This window comes from Staurois parvus, unplaced genomic scaffold (genome assembly GCF_062004578.1).
Source record: "Staurois parvus isolate SC_StPar_1 unplaced genomic scaffold, SC_StPar_1.0 ptg000789l, whole genome shotgun sequence".
Classification (NCBI taxonomy): Eukaryota; Metazoa; Chordata; class Amphibia; order Anura; family Ranidae; genus Staurois; species Staurois parvus.
The window spans coordinates 561,023-587,001 of NW_028318585.1; the positions used below are offsets into that span (position 1 = coordinate 561,023).

The 25,979-nt window shown below is 42.5% G+C and overlaps 1 protein-coding gene across 7 annotated transcripts in view; it reads left to right on the forward strand.

The window, feature by feature from the left end:
* Nucleotides 1–25,979, forward strand: part of LOC149444320 (uncharacterized) — a 192,075-nt gene that overhangs the window by 16,453 nt on the left and 149,643 nt on the right. For 5 of the 7 annotated variants that reach the window (XM_089654683.1, XM_089654688.1, XM_089654685.1 and 2 more), the window contains exon 2: nt 24,968–25,075. The exons of 1 other annotated variant lie outside the window; for it this stretch is intronic. In XM_089654683.1, the coding sequence (XP_089510809.1) occupies nt 24,968–25,075 (108 nt within the window). Of the gene's footprint in view, nt 1–19,305; nt 19,495–24,967; nt 25,076–25,979 lie in introns of all 7 variants that reach the window. One more of the 7 variants, XM_089654687.1, reaches the window with a different exon arrangement.

The following is a 25,979-nucleotide window of genomic DNA, read 5'->3' on the forward strand; positions in this document are numbered from 1 at the left end:
TTTTTGATTCAATTGTCAAATTACTTTTGGTCCCTTGAAAAAGGGGGGGGGGGCTGCTCTTAAGAGCTGTAATTCTTAAACCCTTTCTCCAATTTGGATGTACATACCCTCAAATTAAACATGAGAGTGTGCACTTTCAGCCCATATCCATTATATAACTAGAATTTTAATATGTTTTGGTAAATACCTGAAAAAACTAAAATTGTGCCTGTGTCCAAATATATATGGACCTAACTGTAAAATATTAGCTATCTGTCAGTCATGGGGAACTTCTCCTGTTAGAAGAGATTGATTTAAAAGTTCAGTTAATGCTCCAGAAGTTCTCCTAGAGCTATGGGACAAATACCATTGGGGCCCATTGTTTTAACAATCTTTAGCCAAACTAGTTCCTCTGCTTCCACTGTCTCTGGAAATCCTAAAAATGAACCATCATTACTAGAAGCAATATGATTTCCCAACTTATTATTGTAGTATACTTTATTTCTGAGAAGATTGAACAAAAGGAATTGTTTAAGTAGTTTGCTACATCGAGGTCTCCCTCAACATATAGTAAGTGTTGTGCCATTTTCATTTTATTGATCCCATTGTATTTTTTCTGTCACTGATGTACCTGTCACTGGGTAAACAAGCAGCGCTGATCTTCATTCATACCAATGACAGATCATTCAGAGCTGCAGAGCATCTGTGGCTGCTCTTACAGTTACAGAGCTTTGGCTGATGGATCACATAGCACTGCAGTGCTGTGTGAGCCTTCACGTTTATTGATGAATGACGTGTAACATTGGGATCAGTGCTGTGTATAACAGTCCGACAGTGGTGATCATTCATTTATAAAACTGAACGATCACTCAGTGCTGCAGCCCTGTGTCATCCATCAGCCGGGCTGTTTTTGTGTTAAAGAAGACCTGATAGACCCATAGCACTGCAGGTTGTGTGATTTCTTCTTTCTAATTGTCTCCTTTCTAACTGCATAGTCAGATGGGTTGGGAGGACCTGTCTTACCATTCTGCTTAGAAACTAAGAGACAGATTTGAATGTGACCAAGGGCTATATGCACTTGGTCCTATGGTGAGATAAGTAACTGTAAACATTTTTAACAATAGTTCTTATATCTATATGTTGCCAGCTCTTCTGGGTTCAGACCGCAGCTTCCTGATGACACGCCATCTGGCCCCACCCCCTCATTTTCAATGAAGGACTTTGCTTCTCGGGATATGTGAGGTATATATCTCAGGAGGCACAGTGGACAGAGTGCGCATCATTGGTGAGTGACGTGCACGGGGGAGAGGCCAGAGGGTTCTCCCTTGAAAAAAAAAAGCCTGATTTGCACCAGCGAAGGGCAGTAAGGGCGGAGGGAAGAGAACATCTGATTGAGGTTGAAGCTTCACTTTAAAGAGTTAAATTACTTGAATATGTTAAAGCATATGAGATTGTAGCGATTAGGTTTACATATACTTCCTGTAAAAAGGTGCATCCCATTCCCTAAATAAATAGAAAATAATGAAAAATATTCAAACTACCCCAATCTCTAACAGATATCGTTACAGTAAAATAAATCAAATGGGATCATAAAGAATAAAAGTAGCTCAGGCCCTTTCCAGACCTAAATGACTATAAATGGAGAACTGGAACTTTAAGAGTTTGAGAACAGACACTATATTGTATTACAGATTGGCCAATCCTACAGCCTGTGTTACGGTCAATCTGGTAATAGAAACAGAAAGTGTTGAAGAGATTGTTTTTCTGTTCTAGTTTTACAGTCTATGGCTGATGTACCAGAAGAGGTCTGCACCTTCCGTAAGCAGGGTTAGGGAGCTTGAATCCTGAACAATTCTGATTATGTCATCCTAGTCCATTACAATTGACTGGTTAGTAAATCCAGTGTGGCCTCGCTATCAGCAGTTTTACTAAGCATGTGCTTTATACCTTCTCTGGGCATGCGCTTTGCTGACCAGCAGCAGTGATCTCCTTCTATGAATTCTCCATCTTCAGTAGACACCAGGGATGCTTACTTGCACATTCCCATCTTTCCACCTTATTAATGCCATCTGCTTTTGTGGAGGGTGATCAACATTACTTGTTTGTTGTCCTTCTCTTTGGCCTGTCCATAGCCGCTGGTGAACAACGTGGACTTTACAGAGTAGTTGTTGCATTGGTGGGACTGACTTACCAATTAGAGCATCTGCGCCTGACATTGAACTGCTCAGGGACAAACCTCTATCCCTCTGTTCAGGCATCTGGGCCCCCTCTGTCCTGGAGCCAACACTCGGTACGTGCCTACAAGAGGGCCTTGGGCCGGACTGCAGCCTCTTTGAAAGCAGTGCAATACACTCAGTTTCACTCTAAACAAAGGGCCAGTTTACTGCCCTTCAAACTTTAGGGGGGCATACTATGGGCAATGGGAGTAGAAAATGCCTCAGTTTCACTGGGAGTATACAATGAGTTTAATGGTCAATGAGTAAAAAAATTACATAATTTATGTCAGTAGGAGAATTAGTTCCAAATCTTTGGTGTCAGTGAAAGGAATAGTGCCCCATTGTTGGTATCAGAGGGAGGAATAGTGCTCAGTCTTTGGTGTCAGTGGAAGGAATAGTGCCCCAAGGACCAGATGAAGGCACAGGACCACATCCAACCCACGGGCTACAATTTGGAGACCCCTGCTTTAGACCATTGCAAGTCAACATTCTGGCAGAATTGGATAAACAGACTTTGGCCTTGGAATACCCTATGCGTATGCCCTACAAGGCCAAAATCTCTCTGGTATGGTAGATTTCCAATCCAGCGTTGAAGTCAGGGGAACCCTTTGCACAAATGATGTGGAAAGTTCCTGTCAGGGATCGCGGCTCCAATGTCAGGGATCGCGGCCCCTCTCCCTGCGCACGCGCACTGGCAGCAGATCACGCCGGGACACAGGCACTAGGTCCCGGCGAGCCGCGGCTGACAGGACAGCGCGCATGCACAGTAGGAGCCGCGGGCGTGCCTCGGGCGTCCAATGACAGCCGGGGGTGCGTCCTGGCCGGCCAATGACAGTGCAGGGCGCACTATTTAAAGATGCCCTGCACTGTCACAGATTGCCGCAGGTCCCGCCGTCCTCTTCACATCTGGCTCCCCTGGTACCTGCATACATCCCCGGAGGCTCCCTCTGCCACTGGTGGGCCTGCTCGGAGGTCGTGACCTGGCCCTGGTCTGTTACAAGTCCATGCCCACCATCAGGGGCCCTGGTGAAAGCACAGACCGGGCTTAGACTCCACGCTCTGGGTAGGTCTGTCCAGTGGGCAGCCTGAGGCACCACCTGGCGGATCCTAACAATTCCTATGATGGATGCCAGCATGTCATGTCCTAGGTACCCTCTCAGTGCAAAAGGAAGCAAACTTGATCCTTTCTTGGTCATTCAAGCCCGTCCACTGTTCACATCCTAAGCATGGAAAATTGGTAGGTGCACTTTCTCAGATGATGGAGGGCATCCTAGTGTTTCTCATTGCAGAAGCATGTGGTCCCTTCCGGATCATCTGTCCCAAAGGCCAATGCACCATCCAGATTTTTGGTTGCTGGGTTTAACATCTTGGCTGTTGAAGCTCAGGTTCTGGGGGACAGGGGACATATTGGATTTAGTCTTCCATACCCTCTTGAAGGCTAGAAAGTCAACTTCTTGGAAAGTCTACCATCACACCTGGAAAGCGTATCTTGCATAGTGCAGGGCTTGGAAGTTTCATCCTAGTAATTACTCTGTTGGGCACATTCTGTCCTTTCTACAGTCTGGTTTAGGTCGACATCTGGCCTTGAATACCATCAAGTGACAAATCTTGGCTTTGGCCATTCTGTTTCAGGGAACATTGGCGTCTTATTCCTTAAAGGTGATGACAACAGCACCTAAGAGCCTGTATTGGAAACTGCTGGAGAAAGGCACTCTTGTAAGCTAAGTGTGCCATAATGTGCAAGTATGCTTTGCAAACCTGTATACCATCGCACAATCTCTTCTTTAGATCTGCTTTAAGCAGTACATTCTGCTCACCCGTGTCTGTAGCAGGAGTATTAGGGGGCAGAACATAGCTTGCACTGAGAGATAGTAAAACACTTGTGCTATGAAAAAACCTACATAAAAATGTATTAAATCGATGTATTAATAAACCTAAATAATCCATATGTGTCCAGCTGCTGCTCAGTTAAACCCCTTATACCTTGAATGATGAATTTATTTTTAAAGTGGAGCTCCAGGGCCCCCTCAAAAAAAATTAAGTCTGCAGCTACAAATAATAATATAAGGACAATTACCTGTCCAGGGATCAAGCGATGTCCTAACTTGAGCCGATTCTTCAGTTGGCTTCGGGTGCAGGTGTCGGCATATTAAGTAGGGGAAACTGGCAGTGATGCCTTGCAGCTTCACAGCTGGTTTTCTACTGTGCATGTGCAAAACACACTGTGCTTTGTGACTAGTCCTGCAATCCTGCACTTCACAGGTCCCAGAAGGCTTTGCGGAGAAGAAGAGGCGGAGAAGAAGAGGCGGACAAACTTCTGGCTCAGATCACTGTGGCGATCTGATCTGGAAGTGGGAGCGTGTACCTGTCAAAACCAGATACCCGCTTCCCCCAAAAAGTGCCAAATGTGGCAGTGGAGGGGGGGGGGATACAAACAAGCAGAACTTCCCCTTTTGCGTGACATTGTGCTTTAAAGTGTGCTACCCTAAAGTGCTAAATTATACAAAAATACTCTATAAAGTGAATATTCAATATAGTGCCAAAAAGTAATTAATGTAAAGTGCTTAAAATCTAATACATCTATCAACATATGAATTATTAACCAATGTGGAACTAAATTATTATAAATGTATCTTAAAGTGAATTAGTGCCACTGTGTTAACAAACATAAAACATATGACATAAAGTGCAGCAAAAGTCCCCCAGTAAGTGTCAGCAATATTCAGCGTCAAATTTTCACCCAATCCAACTACTGAACACACGTGCTTTAAGATGCTCCTTAAGAGTGCTCACTCACTGGATAATATTAACCTTTTATCAAAATACAAAGGTCTAAAAGCACTTGTTAATCATTTACTCTCCACCTCTCATTCCAGCTCTGTAGTGCCATTTCTCAGGATTTACCAGATTTTTTTAACAAACACTTTTATTCATGTTCAATTTTCGCACATACAAGAAAAACACAAAAGAAGCAGGATCTGGATTCCTAGCGCTTGCAGGGGCGGGCTATCCAGAACAATATAGTGTAAAATAGTATAATGGCATAAACATAAAACAAAGAAAAGAAAAAGGAGAAAATAGGAAAAAAAAGTGTGTGCATGTGTGATTCTAGTTACAGCAACCGCATTTTGGCATGTACACTATATTGTCAAAAGTATTGGGACACCCCTCAAAATCATTGGATTCAGGTGTTCCAATCACCCCATGGCCACAGGTGTATAATATCTAGCATATCACAACAATAAAGCACAAACAAGCCACCCAATAATGACACGTATAACTAGTGTCATTAACTTATCTCCGACTCACTTATATAAGTGTGGATCCATAAACCCAAAAGGTACATACTAAGCAAAATGGTAGTGTGACAAGAACACCCCTACCTGGAAAAAGAAGGTTATTAGGTGATCCACGCGGAGTAATATGAATTCAAAAATATTCCAAACAATTCTTTATTTGATCACATAGATCATAAGGAGGTTAAACATGAGCATGGTGTACATATGAAAAAAATAAAATCATGTTAAAAAGCACTAGGCGTCTTCAGTTTAGGGTCATCTTAACAAATAGAGTACCACAAGGCAGAGTTATAAAGTGGTGATATAGTTATCCTGGGTTTCCATAGGTTTTCGGCTTGTATTCGAGTAAACCATGTATGCAGCAAATGTGTTCCCAATGTATGTCAGGTATCTCCTGATGTGAAAAAAGCTGGAATACAAAAATATATAGTATATATATGGAAATATAAAAACCAAAAAACCATATCACATCCAATATTCACCAGGCCTCCCTCTACAATGGTCAGTGGATACTACTATTACCTTCTCAAAGGTGAGGTTGACAGGCCAGCTTCTCAATTGTAGGGACTTCCTGGAAAGCCACCCCAAATAAAATAAAGTCCACAGTACCAAATGATTCTGAGGATATATATAGAAAAATAGTGAAAAATGTAAAAATCATGGGCATCAGGTCACCCTGAAAATAAAACACACACAGAGTGGGTATATTACCATCAATGAAGATCAAGAAGACATCTGTCGACTTGAAATAGGATCAGGTCCTTGATGCTTTTCCAAGATGCATATGGGGGTGAGAAGTCAGGTAGTCACAATACATAGATTCCAAACACATATACTGTGTATATAGCATATAACAGGCTATACGGGCCTGAATTCTGATACCCAATAAAGGGTTTCCAAAAATTGCTCAAAATGAGAAGATTATTATTCCATATACTGTGTATATAGCATATAGCAGGCTTTGCAAACCTGAATTTTTATACCCAATAAAGGGTTTCCAAAAATTGCTCAAAATGAGAAGGTTATTGCGGTTTCATGAGGATATGGCTATGTCACAGCACAACCCCTAGATAGGATAGCGTATATATATATATATATGTAGATCGTCCTCCAAAGAGGATTTGCAAAGATTCCCCGAATATACAGGGTAATTTAGGCCCAAATAACATGCCCTTATTGACACCATAAAAGCTCTATCAATCTCAACAGCCGTAAGCTAAATTAACTTGCCACCGGTGGAAGATAAATTTCCCTGAAAGATAGCCGTTTGCGAGCCGCTGCAACAATAGCCTTATGGTAGTTTTCAGAGGGTCAGGGGCCTTCCTAGCAGGGAGCTGTGACACCGCCGTTCCTTCCCGCCTCGTGGGCACCGCACCCAGTGAAGACGCCGAGCGTAGTGACGTCAATACGTTGACGCGTTTCGTCCGCCAATCACCGCAGACTTCGTCAGAACTGGGAGGGGACTTCAATACTTCGCCTTATATGGTGCTCTAATTGCATACCAAAGAGTCTCCACCTCGCCATCTTGTGTTGAAAGAGTATCACTACATTGGAATAATCCAAAGTGAATTAAAACACATATATTGAATTTAAAATGGTTGCTGGATAAAGAAGAAAGGAGCCTAAATATTATTATAAATCAGATCCTCTTCAAAGAAAAATTAAATTAAAGATAAAGAGGAAATATAAATTAGCACAATACTTGTTCTAGTGGGGAAGACATCAAGACCAGATTCCGCTACCCAGGCTTTCAATATTAATCCAGTTATTTGAATTTATTTTTATTATCTAGAGAAAATAGAATCAGATACAAAATTAAGATTCATAATTTGTCCAAATATATCCATATTTAGTTCACATAAAGGATATCATAATATGGATTATGGCTTAGGATATGTAGAAGGCTCCAAGAGACTCATTTCAAAAAAAACCCAAAGTTAAGTTCTGTATTAAGTCCATATGGGGCAAGTGCTCCCAGGGTATAAATCCAGAATTTTTCCTTTTGTAGGAGGACTTTATCAAAGTCACCCCGACGGGCTGAAATATTCAGCATGAAGATCCCTTTTACTTTTAGACCATCTGTTTTGCCCCCATGGACTTCTTTAAAATGTTGGGCCAATGGGTTTTCTTTTTCTCCCTTTCTTACATTCCTATTTTCATTTCTGATGTCTCTCAGATGTTCACCAATCCTAGTCCTAAGGTTCCTTTTGGTTTTACCTATATACATCTTCTTACATGGGCATTCTATCATATACACTATTTTGCTACTTGAGCAATTAATGAAGCTGCGTATTTGGAATATCTTAGAATTATCATTATTAAAGAACTGATTAGACTTATGCACAAATGGGCATATCTGACAGTGACCACAAGGGAACATTCCATAAATACCGGTCCTCCTAGTTAACCAGTTTCTCTGTGGTGCCCTCTGGAATTCTGATTGTACTAGTATATCATTTAGATTCCGAGTTCGTTTTGCTACCATTTGAGGGCTCTCTCCTACTACTTTGGCTATCTGCGGGTTTTGAGTTAATAAGTACCAATGGGAATCCAGGGCCTTCCTAACTTCACCCCACTGTTGTCCAAATTTAGTTATAAATCTTACCGGTTGGTTTTCAAGGTTCTCAGCTAGCTTTAATTTTGGTTTGTTTATCAGTTCCTCTCTTGTTTTACCGAGGGCTCTTCTTTTTGCTCTTCTAAGAGTTCTATGTGAATAGCCTCTCTCTCTGAACCTCTTATAAAGCTGAATAGATTCATATCTATACTCCAGATCTTCTGTACAATTTCTTTTTATTCTCTGAAACTGACCAATAGGAATTCCTTGTTTTAAACTCCTTGGATGATAGCTATTAGCATGGAGAAGTGTATTGGCCGCTGTTTCCTTTCTGAATGTTTTAGTAACCAGATCGTTTCCGTAGACAGAGATTGACAAATCTAAAAAAGTTATCACCTCTCTATCTACTGTATAAGTAAGTTTAATATTCCTATCATTGTCATTCAGAAATTCCATAAACCTTTTAAGCTCATCAATACTACCATCCCAAACCATCAGGACATCATCAATATATCGCAACCAAGTTATTGCGTATTGGTTATAGGGAATAGAGGGATATACCAACTCCTCTTCCCATAGACCTAGATGTAGACATGCATATGCCGGGGCCCAAGGTGCTCCCATGGAGGTACCACATATTTGTTGGTAGAAGGAACCCAAAAACTGGAAACAGTTATGAGTCAACATAAATTCCAACACATCCAATATAAATTCATTTTGAGCCTCCATTTCAGGAAAATGTGTCTCCAAAAAGTGGGCCACAGCTTTTTGTCCCCAGGTATGTGGGATAGAGGTGTAGAGGGATTCCACATCAATGCCGACCAGGAGTGCACCTTTTGGTACTTTTACATTTAGGATCTTTTTAAGTACATCTCCAGTGTCTTTTACAAAAGATCTGAGTTCTAGAACCAGATCCTTAATTAAATCGTCTACAAATTTACCTATTGGTTCCAAGGGGCCACCAATGGCCGATACTATAGGGCGTCCCGGTGGTTGAGAGGGATTTTTGTGTATTTTTGGAATTACATAGAAGGTGGGGATATTATATACATCAACTGTCAACATATCACATTCCCGTTTGGTTAATAGATTTGCTTCATGTGCCAATCTCACTTTTTTATTTAAATCAACTACAAGTTTTGGAAACGGGTTATTAGATAGTTTATGATATGTATCCTGACTCTTCAACTGTCTAAGTACCTCCTTCTCATACTCCACACTCTCCAATAATACTACATTTCCCCCTTTATCACTCTTTTTGATCACAATGTTTTTAGCATTCTTAAGTTCCCTAAGGGCTATTCTTTCGCTCTTAGTGAGGTTATCACCGTTCCTCATTGTCCAGTCTATTTTCCCCAGATCATTGTGTACTAGATCTAGGAAAGTACTTAACCATTTGTTTTCCCTGATATTGGGCATTCTTCTAGACGGAGTTTTAAGTCTAGTGTGTCTTTTCCACTTATTAGAGACATCCACCTCCCCGAGCTCACTTTCTATGGGGGTCTCCTCAGAGAGGCTAATAAGGTCTCTCAAAGCCTGTTGTTCCCTCTCTGAGTTGAGGTCATAGGGATTTTGTTCTTCTCTAGATAAATATGGAATTCTCAGAAGGATCTTTCTCAGGAACAGGTTTAGGTCTTTATAGACCTCAAATAGGTCCATTTTATCCGTAGGGGAGAAGGTTAAACCTTTCCGTAGTAAATCATTATGTCTTTTTTTCAATACAAATTTGGAAAGATTTATTACCTTAAGATCATTCATTCCCCCCTCTACGTTGGTCTTTATCTCTTGTGGCTTCGGGTGCGATTTTGATTGGGTGGTTTTAGGGTAGCTAGAGTGCTTCTTTCTTCCTTTGTCCCATTGGTTTGTTTGTTTGTTTGTTTTAGTATCCCCTGGTTCTCGCCCGCTGTCTTTTCTTCTAAAAAACTAACCGATCTCTTATAGCTTTCCTCATCATCTTCACTCATTGATGAATAGCCTCTATTATTCCTAGAGAAATGTTTTTTACGTTTTGATCGACTTCTTCCTCTGCTATTTGTTAGATCGAATATCTCACCTTTCTCCCAGTCCTCAAGATCTCTTCTAAATTTTTGTTGTTTCGTAACTTTCAGATTTTTTTGTATTTTTTCTATCTCTTTTCTAAGGAAGTCATTGTGTTTATCAAACTCAGCATCGTTCTTCAGGGGATCAAGTGATTTTGCACTCTCATTGATTTCATTAGAAAGTTCATTCAATTGGACTTTCTCTTCTTCCACAATTAATCGCATGATCTCTATGCCGTGCTTTATACAGACCTCTTTCCACTTTTCCAGAAATCTGGAGGTGTGAAGATGTTCTGCTGGAATTACCCTTTCTCTTAATCCCCTGGGAACAATCCCTCTCTCTATATAAGATTCAAGGGATATAATATCCCACTTTCTATTCAAATATTTAGTGGTTAATCTCTTATGTAGCTTAAACTTGGTCTTGATGTCACCCTCATTTCCCTCTATTTGGGGATCTAGATTCTTTGTAAACGCAGACCTAATTTCTGCATCCATCTCCTCGTTGATCTGATAAGCCATTATCTCCTTAAGTATTTTGCCTTCTATAAAAAGAGGGAGAATTACAACCTTTCTTATAAATTTAGTCGAAAAAATATATATCAATAGTCCAGCAAACAATGTACACCATGCTGATGTTTAGACTGAGTCCAAACCCCCCGGGGTGGCGGAACAGGTTATAAGAACCTTTAAGGAAGCATATCACAACAATAAAGCACAAACAAGCCACCCAATAATGACACGTATAACTAGTGTCATTAACTTATCTCCGACTCACTTATATAAGTGTGGATCCATAAACCCAAAAGGTACATACTAAGCAAAATGGTAGTGTGACAAGAACACCCCTACCTGGAAAAAGAAGGTTATTAGGTGATCCACGCGGAGTAATATGAATTCAAAAATATTCCAAACAATTCTTTATTTGATCACATAGATCATAAGGAGGTTAAACATGAGCATGGTGTACATATGAAAAAAATAAAATCATGTTAAAAAGCACTAGGCGTCTTCAGTTTAGGGTCATCTTAACAAATAGAGTACCACAAGGCAGAGTTATAAAGTGGTGATATAGTTATCCTGGGTTTCCATAGGTTTTCGGCTTGTATTCGAGTAAACCATGTATGCAGCAAATGTGTTCCCAATGTATGTCAGGTATCTCCTGATGTGAAAAAAGCTGGAATACAAAAATATATAGTATATATATGGAAATATAAAAACCAAAAAACCGTATCACATCCAATATTCACCAGGCCTCCCTCTACAATGGTCAGTGGATACTACTATTACCTTCTCAAAGGTGAGGTTGACAGGCCAGCTTCTCAATTGTAGGGACTTCCTGGAAAACCACCCCATTTTGAGCATTTTGAGCAATTTTTGGAAACCCTTTATTGGGTATCAGAATTCAGGCCCGTATAGCCTGTTATATGCTATATACACAGTATATGTGTTTGGAATCTATGTATTGTGACTACCTGGCTTCTCACCCCCATATGCATCTTGGAAAAGCATCAAGGACCTGATCCTATTTCAAGTCGACAGATGTCTTCTTGATCTTCATTGATGGTAATATACCCACTCTGTGTGTGTTTTATTTTCAGGGTGACCTGATGCCCATGATTTTTACATTTTTCACTATTTTTCTATATATATCCTCAGAATCATTTGGTACTGTGGACTTTATTTTATTTGGGGTGGCTTTCCAGGAAGTCCCTACAATTGAGAAGCTGGCCTGTCAACCTCACCTTTGAGAAGGTAATAGTAGTATCCACTGACCATTGTAGAGGGAGGCCTGGTGAATATTGGATGTGATATGGTTTTTTGGTTTTTATATTTCCATATATATACTATATATTTTTGTATTCCAGCTTTTTTCACATCAGGAGATACCTGACATACATTGGGAACACATTTGCTGCATACATGGTTTACTCGAATACAAGCCGAAAACCTATGGAAACCCAGGATAACTATATCACCACTTTATAACTCTGCCTTGTGGTACTCTATTTGTTAAGATGACCCTAAACTGAAGACGCCTAGTGCTTTTTAACATGATTTTATTTTTTTCATATGTACACCATGCTCATGTTTAACCTCCTTATGATCTATGTGATCAAATAAAGAATTGTTTGGAATATTTTTGAATTCATATTACTCCGCGTGGATCACCTAATAACCTTCTTTTTCCAGGTAGGGGTGTTCTTGTCACACTACCATTTTGCTTAGTATAATATCTAGCACCTAGGCATGCAGACTGCTTCTGCAAACATTTTGTGAAAGAATGGGTCACTCTCAGGAGCTCAGTGAATTCAGGCGTGGTACCATGACAGGTTGCCCCCTGTGCAAGAAGTCCATCCATGAAATTTCCTTGTTACTAAATATTCTATAGTCAACTGTTAGTGATATTTTATAACAAAGTGGAAGCAACTGGGAACAACAAGAACTCAGCCACGAAGTGGTAGGCCACGTAAAATGGGGTGGGGTCAGCACACAGTCAATAGCTAAAGACCTCCAAACTTCGTGTGGCCTTCAGATTGCCACAACAACTTAATGGAATTGGTTTCCATGGCCGAGCAGCTGTATCCAAGCCTTACATAACTAAGCGCAATGCAAATTATTGGATACAGTGGTGTAAAGCATGCTGCCACTGGACTGTAGAGCAGTGAAGACGTGTTCTCTGGAGTGACGAATCACGGTAATCCGATGGACGTGTCTCAATTTGCTGGTTGCCAGAAGATGGTACTTGCCTGACTTCACTGTGCCAAGTGTAAAGTTTGAAGGAGGGGGGATTATGGTATGGGGTTGTTTTGTAGGGCTTGTGTTTGGTCTTTTTGTTCCAGTGAAGGGAACTGTTAAGGTGTCAGCATACCAAGACATTTGGGCAATTTCATGCTCCTAACTTTGTGGTAATAGTTTGGAGATGGCCCCTTCCTGTTCCAACATGACTGCGCACCAGTGCACAAAGCAAGGTCCATAAAGACATGAATAAGTGAGTTTGGGGTGGCAGAACTTGACTGGCCTGCACAGATTACTAACCTCAACCCTATAGAACACCTTTGGGATGAATTAGAGCGGAGACTGCAAGCCAGGCCTCTGTTTTTTTTTTCCCGTGCAGAGTGAGCGTCTTTCTGGCATAAAACAAGCAGTAGGCCTAGTAGTGTCTTCCCAGCAACAGTGCTGGAAAGACCCTCCACCAGGCCCAACAGACATATTCTAGGCAAGGGAGTAAACAGGATCTGTGCTAACTTGCTGATAACACCCACCACTGAGTCCCTATTAACCTTTACAACTGAGCAAGACCAAAAAATGTGAATATAGTCATCCACATCCTGTTTGCAATGCCAACATTGACGGATTAAGCTGATGAATCCTTTTATGGTGTGTAATAGGCTCTATGCAGAATCCTTAATTGTATTAACCTTACCCTAAGGGAGACCAACTAAAGGGCAAAGCCCCCATATCTATTCAGTCCTCATTGTCCAAATCTGGAATATCCAATAACCACTTCTGATGGAGAGTGGGCAAGTCAGGCAAAACCACCATAAAGAGATGATTATATAGTGTCGAAGCTGGCTTGTCCAGAGCATTTGACCGAAGAAGGGTTTCCAAATTGGAATATTTAAGCTGAATTGGTTGATGTGAAAACTGACTACTGAAGGCATGAGCAAGCTGCAGGTGTTGAAATAGAAAATAAGGAGGGACATTATATTGTTCACAGAAAGAGGGGAATGGTAATACTCTCCCATTATCTACTACTGTATATGTGAGATAGATTTAATTTTTGTGTGTTGTCCAGACCTTTGGGTCGGGCAGAGCATAAAAATTTTGCAAGGTAGGGTTGTTCCAAAGGGGTACATGGGAGGACAATTCCGTGGATGTACGAGACTCGAGACATATGCTCGCATTCCATGCCTTAAGTGTTGTGAGCGTGGATGGAGTAGAGCCTCCAGGGAGCCCAGTATGGCTGCTTCCAGCATTATGCAAGAATTGACAACCTCAGGTTGAAGCCACCAGTGAGCCGTCACCAACCGTGCGGCCAGGAAATATTTATGACTATCAGAAAATGCCAACCCCCCTTGGAGAGTTGGCCTCATGATGAAACAAATAGGTGAATTTAGGGAGTAATTTCATTTTGACAAGATTAATACATCCCAGTATGAACAGCGGCAATTTGCTCCACTCCTGTAGCTTAGCCTTGACCTCTTGAATGACAGGAGTTTAGTTAAGGAAAAAAGTCAGATGCATTACGAGAAATAACCCCTAAATAGCGAAATTTGTCAACCCACTGCAAAGGAAGATCCTCAGGGGCATGTTCCTGAGCACCCTCATCAAGTCACTTAAACTCTTGGGATATTGATCTGGTCAGTTAAGTAGCAGAGGGGGTCGTTAATCATTTTCAGCTGCTTTGGTGTTAATGAAATTAACGGGTGCACTAGATGGGCAACAATGAGACAACCTCCAACAGGAATGGTTTTACAGGTGGAGGCCACTAACATTTTTTTCCCTACTCCTCTTTTCTGACTATTTTTCACTAGTTTTGTATTTGACTAGGGTCAGTGTCACTACTGGTAGCATGAGGCGATACCTGGACCCTGCAGAGGTTTCACAGGCAGTCCAACTATTGAATTGAATGACACATCAATACGTGCCATTGCCAGAAGGTTTGCTGTGTCTCCCAGCACAGTCTCAAGAAAATGAAGGAGATTCCAGGAGACAGGCAGTCACTCTAGAAGAGCTGGACAGGGTCGTAGAAGGTCCTTAACCCATCAGCAGGACTGGTATCTGCTCCTTTATGCAAGGAGGAACAGGATGAGCTCTATCTTATGAGCTCAGCAGGCCACTGGCGTGAATGTCTCTGACCAAACAATCAGAATAGACTTCATGAGGGTGACCTGTGGGCCCTACATCCTCTAGTGGGCACTGTGCTCACTGCCCGGCACCATAGAGCTCGATTGGCATTTGCCATTGAACACCAGAATTGGCAGGTCCACCACTGGCACCCTGTGCTTTCAACAGATGAGAGCAGGTTCACCCTGAGCACATGTGACAGACATGAAAGGGTCTGGAGAAGCCTTGGAGAACTTTATGCTGCCTGTAACATCATTCAGAATGACTGTTTTGGTGGTGGGTCAGTGATGGTCTGGGGAGGCATATCCGTGGAGGGACGCACAGAGCTCTACAGGCTAGACAATGGCACCCTGACTGCCATTAGGTATTGGGATGAAATACTTGTACCCATTGTTAGACCCTACGCTGGTGCAGTGGGTCCTGGGTTCCTCCTGGTGCACAATAATGCTCGGCCTCATGTGGCGAGAGCATGCAGGCAGTTCCTGGAGGATGAAGAAATTGATATCTTTGAATGGCCCCTACGCTCGCCTAACTTAAATCCAATAGAACACCTCTGGGATAGGGGCGGACTGACAACTCATGGGGCCCCCTGCAATAAGGGATCATGGGGCCCCTGTGTCCTTGCCCAAACTCAAAAAAGCCTGTGAAAAAAGGTACCAGGGGCATCTCATGGGGTCCCCTACTGATCCCGGGCCCTCAGACTGTGCTTGAGTTTACAAATGGTCAGTCCACCCCTGCTCTGGGATATCATGTTTCGGTCTATCCAACGCTGCCAGGCTGCACCTCAGACTGTCCAGGAGCTCAGTGATGCCCTAGTCCAGATCTGGGAGGAAATACCCCAGAACACCATCCGTCCTCTCATTAGGTGCATGCCCCGACGTTGTCAGGCATGCATACAAGCACGTGGGGGCCATACAAACTACTGGACACCATTTTGAGTTGCTGCAAATAAATTTCAGCAAAATGGACTAGCCTGCTGCATAATTTTTTCACTTTGATTTTCAGGGTGTCTTTGAATTCAGTCCTCTGTAGATTGATTTTCATTTCCATCAAACGATGGGGCATCCTTACGTTCCTAACACATTACCCAGTCCATATCAGTATAGATATCCAGCAGGATATTTTTCCTCATTGAGATCTGATGTGTTTTCAAAGTGTTCCTTTAAATTTTTTGTGTATTTGAGCAGTGTATTTAAGATTTGAAGTGTACCCATGAGGGAGGGACCCGTATCGTGGAGGAACAACAGCATATCGTTGGCATACAGTGTCACCCACTATTCCACCTAGAATCTCAGGTGAGGTTCAAAGAGCTTCTGAGATTGGCACGACTGCCAGGGCAAAACGGGTCAGAGAGAGCTGGCAGCCTTGATTAGTGCCGCGAGCCAACCGGAAGGAGGCCTAAAGGCTACCCCCAGGTCTAATTGATGCAGTGGTTTGAGAGTATAAAATGTGGAGCCATTGAATGAAGCGTAGAGGTATTCCCATCCTATGAAGCATTTCCCAAAAGAATGGCCATTTGACCGTGTCAAATGCCTTTTCGATGTCAAGCGAGGCAAAGGCCCTCGTACCAGTGTGAAGGTGCTGCACGTGTATGTTGGTAAACAATCTATGAATATTTATGTCTGTAGACCTGCGGGACATAAAACCAATCTGATCTGAGTCTGAAGGCACCTATAACCCTGCCAAGTCTGGTGTTTAAGAGTTTTGTTAAGATTTTGAGATCTGAATTAAGGAGGGAAATAGGCCTGTAGGAAGCACAGGACATAGGGTCCTTTGAACTCCTGTGAATTAGAGCTATATGGGCAGTATTCATGGAGGGGGGTAGTGAATCGTTCTCCAAACACTTTGTGTACAAGGAGGCCAACCTCCCGTTGTAAAGCTGACACCTCAGAAATCTGTTCAGCCTGTATAGCAGCAAGAGAGATAAATTGGCCTCTCATATAGGCCTTAAAAGCATCCCACAGAAGACCTGGAGTCGCGGACCCCTCCTTCATCAGCCAGTAGGTTTGAAGAGCAGTAGGAATCTCCTCAATGGCTTTGGGGTGAGAGATCCACTGGGGACCCAACCTCCACAAGGATGCATTACGAGTGTCTCAGGAGCGAATGGTCAGTGCCAATGGACTATGGTCCGACAGCCTGCTGGCCAGATAGTCAGCCCCCATGACATCAGCCAACATGGAGGAGTTCACAAAGGCTGGATCTATGCGGGCTGCAGTTTTATGTGTCATAGAAAAACTGGAGTATGTCTGGGCAGTAGGCTGTTACCACTGCCAAGCCTCTGCCAAGTCCGCAGCCTGGGCCCAGACCCCAAGGTTTCCCGAAGAGGACCTAGAGGGTGGAGGCCTATCCAAGGTCAGAGACAAGACTGCAATAAAGTCACCCATGATTAACAAATTAGCTGGATAGTAAAGAGACAATTTATCTAGGATGGAATAGAGTGCCGGGGCAGAAAAAGGTTGTGGAATGTAAACGGACACTCTAATATATTTCTAACCCCGCATACGCAGAACCACGATAACAAATTTGCTGTGGGGGTCAATGTGTACAGCATTTATAACACAAGGCAGTGATTTACTAATTAGCACAGACCCTCCTCTACCAAAGGTAGAATACGTACCCTGAAATGCTTTCTGTACCCACAGTTTCTTTAAGACAATGATTTTTCTGACCAACAGGTGCATCTCCTGCAGTAATAGTAGTATCTGGGGGGCATGAGATTTGATGTATTTTTAAATAACAGGGCTCACTTAAAATTAGAATTGAGTCCATGGACATTCCAAGATAAGACCGTGAAACTCTTAAGACCTTTACCCGCCATGACTGTCTGGGCATGGAAGTTGGATCAGCCGACCCTTCATAAGAGAGAGTGGGGACCTAGAGGGCAACAAATCACAAGCCAGCACACCAAGAAATTTAACATTAGAAACACAAAAATCCACTAACAAGAGTATCCCTGAGTCCGCAAGGCCTTCCCTGCCAAAGCGACACAATCCTCTAAAACTAAGCACGAGAGGCAAAAGCTTTAGTCCAAAACAGAAAAATATCCAGCTACAACCAGTTAACGGTAAAGGGGTCCCAGACTGGAACTAATATTAAAAAGGCAGTTAATCCTGAAAGAATGTCCCTCAAAACTTGTGGAGACAAAGGGAAAAAATAAGAACAGAAATTGAAGAAAAAACTTGCAGGTGGCAGGCAAACCCCTGTAGAACCAACACCGTCATCTATGGGTTGAAGACTATGTGTACACCCAGAGAGGCAGAGTAAAGATGTCCAGCAACATGTGATGGTAACGATGTGCTGTTGCCAAGATAGGGAAGTAGGTAGTCCCACTGGGGAAACACCATTGGTTCTGGATGAGCAGATTAACGACCATCCAGCCAAGTCGTGGCAGCATCCGTAGTGTCGAAGAAACCGACAGAGGTTCCATCAATCACCTGTAACTTGCTTGGAAACAGAAGACTGTACTTGACTCACCGTTCTCTAAGGCGCTTGCGAACCTCTGTGAAGGTACATCTCTTCTGTTGCACCTCTGGGGAGTAATCTGGGAAAAAGGAGACCTTGATGTTTTCATGGTGGAGATCCAGTTTATTCCTGGCAGCCACCAGGATCATGTCTTGGTCTCGATAGTTAAACAACTGAAGGAGAAATGGTTGCGGAGGGACATCAGGTATAGGTGGGGCAGGACCCCGATGTGTTCACTCCAGCACAAACATAGGCTGGAGATTTTGCAGGCCCAATATGGTGATGATAGTTTCCTGCGAACTCCGCAGGATTGGCGTCCTCTGCCCACTCCGGAAGCCCCAGGATTCTAAGATTATTGTGGCGTAAGTGGGTTTTCAGTGACTACAGCTATTTTCCTGAAGAGCTTTAACTTGCCGTTGGAGAGGGTGTAGTTCAGTGGTGTCCGAACGGATAGCATCCTCCACCTGGGATCTTCGGTCTTCAGCTTCTGATAGGCAGGAGAAGAATTTATCAAGATCATTACGAATCCACGAGATTTTTAACATAGTGGCAGGAATTAATTTCAAATTCAGTAATAAACCCTAAAGCAATCATTTATTACATTGCAGATTACTAATTCTTAGATGTTATAGCTGCATTAGTTTTCTTTTTTAGGCTTGTTTTCTTCTATTTTCATCTGGTGATCCAGATCAAAAGAACAAGAAAATAATCTCTTGAAGTTACAGGAATGAAACAAACAATTTAACACTGGCAGGGGTGCTTAAATTGATCAGGTTTTAGTAAAACCTTTATCATAAAAGGAAATGAATGTTTGCGGTAATTGATTATAAAGTATTAGCTGAAGTTTGGCTTCAGTTTTATAGTGTATTTAAATCTAGTACATCTAACACTCTCTTCCCCCCCAGACTGACAATGCTGTTGTCCAAATGTGCCCCTTGTGCTCATTCGTCCAGAGTGAGAGCACTCTAAGGCCTGGTTCACGCCATTGCGTTTTTTAGTGCTTTTTTCACAAATGCACTACAGTCCTTTTAACATGGTTTCCTATGGGACACGTCCACATCTATGCTTTTTTGAGCAGCTGCATTATTGGAAAGGTAAGAGACTTTTTTAAACACAAAATGCTGCATTTTTGCTTCAACAGAGTTCAATAGAGACGCTTCTGAAACACATGTAGTGCGGTTTTGCCATGTTTTGCATTTTTATTCTGCAGAGCAACCAGAGGCGTCCCTAGGGTAGGTGTCACACGGTGTGGTAACACTTGGTGACACCACCTCCGGCGATCCCCACAGAATGGATCGGATCTGCAGATTGAGCATAATGGATCAGACTCCGATCCATTCTGCTCAATCTGCAGATCCGATGCATCCTGTGGGGATCATCAGCTTTCTTTACAACTTATCCTTTTCTTGGAGTGGGTCTGGTGTCACCCCGTATAGGTTGCATGCCGACAAGGATCCTGCGGGGATCGTCAGCTTGCTTTACAACTTACTTTTTTGTGGAGCAGGTCCGGTGTCACCCGGCGCGGACCGCACCACCCGCACCTGCTTTAGGACGCCACTGAGAGCAACAAAAACATTTCCCCTTTGATATAAAAAATTTTTTAAAAAATGAAAAAAAAAAAACCACAAAATGCTGTAAAAACATGATAAACACGCAAAGCAAAATGTAAAAAGCATTTTAAAAACAAATCAAAGGCAAACTGCCTTGGTCTGAACCAGGACTAATACAGGAGGTTGGTTACTGGTCAGATCACCAGGGAAAAAGAGGGAAATAGCATAAAGAAATAAAAGTAATGCAGCCACCACATCCAGTGGTAGGCTGCAATATGTTACATTTTTGCTTTGGGGTTTAATAATGCCTAAAGTAGTTGGAAAGACTAAAGGTTTTTTTTTTTTACCTTCATGCAGATCTCCCACAGCTCCCCTTAATACTTACCGGACCCCGATTCAGTGATGCGCACAAGAGCGGTTGCTGTCTTTGCTCTCTGCCTCCTAATTGGCCTAGAAAAAGCAGTGGGAGCCATACATGTGTTCACCCTACTGACAAGTTTGCATTTGCATGTGTGCTCAGGGTGACTGGATTGCTCTTAACATTTTTTTTGTTTTTATTATAGTTATTATTATAGTTTTAAAATTGTTACCCCTAGGGGGAGTTTGCTAAAACTGGCGAGTGCAAAATCTGGTGCAACGCTGCATAGAAACCAATCAGCTTTCATGTTATTTTGTCAAAGTTTTATTGAACAAGCTGAAGTCAGAAGCTGATTTGCTACTATGCACAGCTGTGCCAGATTTTGCACTCTTCTTTTTTATTAAATTATTATTATTATTATACAGGATTTACTTGGCGCCAACAGTTTTCTCAGCGCTTTACAATATAACGGGAGACAATACAGCAACAATACAGTTCAATACAAGAGGGATAGGAGGGCCCCGCTCCTTGGAGCTTACCCCCTAATGTATTCCCTGCCCTTCACTCCAGCCAATCAAGCACAGGACTGAGCTTAAATTACAGTCTACATTGCATGTCAGCTAGGATCCTGCTTTGAACCCAGAAATGCTCATAGCTGAGTACTTTGGAGTTAATTTATCACAGAGCAGATTGGGGAACATATGATCCTCAATCTGCTCTGCTCACTATCCTGACTCTGCAGTTGATCATTTGAATGAAAGTTGGCAGGCTGAACATAACAATACATAGCGCATGGTTGCTGCTGCAGCCATCAGCTTGTGTTAACTTCTTTACCAGCTGCTCAGACCAATCTGCATGGCTGTGGAAATAGAAACAGAAGAGTCACAGGATCCCGTTATAGTCATACCATTTCTGTTCCCATCAAGTGTATTGTTGCTGGTTGAGCAATTTTACATTGATTCAAAGGGAGGACGGAAGTCAAAATCGAGCATTTTCTCAGATAAGGGACAACTGCCACAATGACACGATTACCTTCATTTGGATTTGCACTCCATCTGCATGGGTGGATTGATTTTTGATTTTGAGAACTTCCAGAACATAAACTTCACCAATCCCCTGAAGAAGTCCAAGACGGTGAAATGTTTTGCGACTTTGCTATATGGATCTCTACCAATATAAAGTGTGATCAAAAGCCCTGCTTGGTTTCCTACTGGTCTCTATGGGGTTGATTTACTAAAGGCAAATAGACTGTGCACTTTGCAAGAGAAGTTGCTCCAGAGCTTAGTAAATGAGCAAAAGCTCTGCTGACTTCCATTGCAAAGTGAAGCTTTACCTCATTTACTAAGCTCTGGAGCAACTGCACTTTCAGAGTGCAACTGCTCTTTGCAAAGTGCACTGTCTATTTGTCAACCCCTATGTTGGTAGTGTGAGATATGAATCAAATGTATTCATTTACTCACCATACTGCCCCGAACTACATCACTGACCTAATATCCAAGTACCGCCCAGCACGCACACTCCGCTCCCCTCACAAGACCTCCTTCTCTCTAGTTCCCTGGTCTCCTTCTCCCATGCCCGCCTCCAGGACTTCTCCAGGGTGTCACCCATCCTCTGGAACTCCCTGCCCCAACCCATCAGATTATCACCTACTCTCCTCTCCTTTAGGCGCACCCTGAAAACCCATCTCTTCAGGGAAGCCTACCCCACCCCCTCCTAACTTGCCGACCTCCTCCACTCTTCCTACCACTCCATCCCCCACAGCTATCTCCTCCTGTGCCACCATCCCCTCCCTCCTAGATTGTAAGCTCGAAAGAGCAGGGCCCTCAATCCCCTCATGTTTTGCATTGTATTATTGTTCTGTCACATGTTCTGTCCCCCTTTGTAATGTACAGCGCTGAGCGAACTATTGGCGCTTTATAAATACTGTATAATAATAAAAAAATAATAAGTTAGGAATATACTGTATATTGGAGATAATATTCTGTAATACTACTGTTGCTGTTTCCTATACATTTTTACTATTGGCGTTGACTTATTTCCTTTAGAAATCTATGGAATAAAGACGATTACTTTTAAATTAAGGTGCTCTAATGTTTTTCTGTGAGACCATCCACCTTTGAAATCCTGTCTTTGGGTTGCACATTTTTTCCACTAATGAATGGTTAACAATAGTTGGCAAATGGCTCTGGACCCAAAAAGTAAATGTTCTTGTCTAACAGGACATTTATAAATGTACTTTGATAGACAAGTGATTAAAGCTGCTGCAGGTATGTGAAAACACCTCTAGGTGCCTACATTTTACGCCTGCAGCAGTTTCTTGCTTTTTCTAGAGCCTGTGTGGTTTCCTCTGGTTACTCCGGTTTCCTCCCACACTCATGTTGGTAGTTAATTGGCTCCTGTCTAAATTGGCCCTAGTATGTGTATGTATGATTGTGAGCTAGAGACATTAGACTATAAGCTTCTTGAGGGCAGGACTGATGTGAATGTACAATATATACTATAGATGGTTTCAGGTGTTCCAATCACCTCCATGGCCACAGGTGTATAAAATCAAGCACCTAGGCTTGCAGACTGCTTCTACAAACATTTGTGAAAGAATGGGTTGCTCTCAGGAGCTCAGTGAATTCAAGCCTGGTACCATGATAGGTTGCCACCTGTGCAATAAGTCAATCTGTGTAATTATCCATGCAACTCCACCACAAAGCGCACAGTAAGCAGAAGTCGCAATCTATCTGCACAGTCAATAGTTAAAGACCTCCAAACTTCATGTGGCCTTCAGATTAGCACAACAGTGCGTAGTGAGCATAATGGAATGGGTTTCCATGGCCAAGCCACTGTAGCCAAGCCTTACATCACCAAGTGCAATGTAGAGCGTCAGATGCAATGGTGTAAAGCATGCCGCCACTGGACTCTAGAGCAGTGGAGACGTGTTCTCTGGAGTGAAGAATCATGCTTCTTTGTCTGGCAATCTGATGGACGTGTCTGGGTTTGGCAGTTTCCAGGAGAATGGTACTTGCCTGACTGCATTGTGCCAAGTGTAAATTTTGGTGGAGGGAGGATTATAGTGTGGGGGTTTTTTTCAGGGGTCGGGCTTGGCCCCTCAGTTCCAGTGAAGGGAACTCTTAAGGCGTCAGCATACCAAGACATTTTGGGCAATTTCATGCTCCCAACTTTGTGGGGTACGTTTGGGGATAGTCCCTTCCAGTTCCAACATGACTGCGCACCAGTGCACAAACCAAGGTCCATAAAGATATGGATGAAAGAGTTTGGGGTGGAGGAACTTGACTGGACTGTCCTGACTTCAACCCGATAGAACACCTTTGGGATGAATTACAGCGGAGACTGCAAGCCTGGCCTTTTTGTCCGACATCAGTGCCTGACCTCACAAATGCACTTCTGGAAGAAGGGTCAAACATTCCCATAGACACACTTCTAACTCCTAAACCTTGTGGACAGTCTTCCCAGAAGAGTTGAAGCTGTTGTATCTGCAAAGTGTGGACCAACTCAATATTGAACCCTATGGACTAAGACTGGGATGCCATTAAAGTTCATGTGCGTGTAAAGGCAGGCATCCCAATACTTTTGGCAATATAGTGTATGTGTGAGCAAAATGTATAGCCATTCATATCTCTGCCACTACTTGTGTGACATACATATATGCTCACCAGCCACTTTATTAGATATACCTTGCTAGTACCGGGTTAGAGCCCCTTTTGCCTTCAGAACTCCCCTGATTCTTCATGGCATAGATTCAACAAGGTGTTGGAAACATTTTCCAGAGATTTGGGTTCATATTGATATGATAGCTTCACACAGTTGCAGATTTGGTGGCTGCACATCCATGATGTGAATCTCCCATTCCACCACATCCCAAAGGTGCCGTATTGGATTGAGATGTGGTGAGAGTGGAGGCCATTGGAGTACAGTGAACTCATTGTCATGTTCAAGAGAACAGGATGAGATGTTTTGAGCTTTGTGACATGGTGCATTGTCCTGCTGGAAGTAGCTATCAGACAATGGGCACACTGGCACCCGGTGTGGTCTTCTATTGCTGTAGCCCATCTGCTTCAAGCTTCGAATTGTTGTGTATTCAGAGATGGTATTCTGCATTCCTTGGTTGTAATGAGTGTTTGAGTTACTGTTGACTTTCTATCATCTCGAACCAGTCTCCTCTGACATCAATAAGGCATTTTCGTCCACACAACTGCTGCTCACTGGATATTTTTTTCTTTTTCGGACCATTCTCTGTAAACCCTAGAGATGGTTGTGGATGAAAATCCCAGTAGATCAGCAGTTTTTGAAATCCTCAGACCAGCCTGTCTGGCAGCAACAACCATGCCATGTTCAAAGTCGCTTAAATCCCCTTTTCCCCATTCTGATGCTCAGTTTGAACTTTAGCAAGTCGTCTTCACCATATCTAGATGCCTAAATGCATTGAGTTGCTGCCATTTGATTGGCTGATTAGCAATTTGTGTTACCAAGCAATTGAACAGGTGTACTGTACCTAATAAAGTGGCCGATGAGTCTATAAAAGCATAAACTAGAAACCAGTCATCTGCATAGTACAGCAAATAAAAAATACCCACCAGCTACAGTATATATGATTGATTCTAATTTTGATGTATTTATTTACTATTAATTTTATTTGAATTATTTCAGCTTTTCTCACCTAGAGTGATTACAGAACCCCAGCAAGACTCACAAGATAATATAGTCGAATTTGATATTCCTTCTGTGATATTGGAAATAGACAGAGGAAAAAAACTGGTAAGAGATATATTAACTTCTAAATAGCAATAAGTTGGGTAGCACAGTGGCTTAGTGGTTAGCACCTCTGCCTTACAGCAGTAGGCTCATCTGTTCAAATCCCAACCATGACACTACCTACATGGTGATTGCATATTCTCCCTATGCATAAATGGGTTTTCATGCAAAACTGCAAAACATTCTCTGAATGGCACCCATGCCAAGCACTGTGTTCAGAATGCAGCAGGGCAGCCGCTTAGCACGAGACCCGGATGCAAGTGGAGATCAATGGGTTAGCAATGTCTACTTAACCACTTACCATCTGCCCTAGTTATACTGCTACAGGGCAGCCGCTGTGTGCTGCATCTTATATATATATATATATATATATATACATGATTCTGCATTTCCAGGGAGGCTTGCTCACCTACCAGGGCTGTCAGTGGCTCCTGTAGATATCAGTCATCAGGTCCCAGCCAGTGATTCATGGCTGGGACCCAGCAATCAACAGAGCAACTGACAGGAGAGATATTTGTGAATGTAAACAACACAGATCTCTGTCAGTGGGGATGTGCTGTTTTTTTATCTCCTGCAAAGAAGAGATAAAAACCAGCACATCCCCTAGTAAAACACTACAATATAAACTGTAAAATCACTCCCTAGCACACAGTTAACCCTTTGATCGCCCCATATGTTAACACCTTCCTGCCCAGGGTCATTAGTACAGTGACGTTGCTTTTATTAGCACTGATCACTGGATTAGTGTCACTGGAGATGTCATTGTCAGTTACTCAGTTTCCACCCAGTGTCACATAGTGTCAGAATGCCCGCCATACTAGCACAGTCCCGCTATAGGACGCTGAGCGCCGCCATTACTAGTATAAAAAATTTTTTTTCATGCAAACCAATTAATATACACTTATTG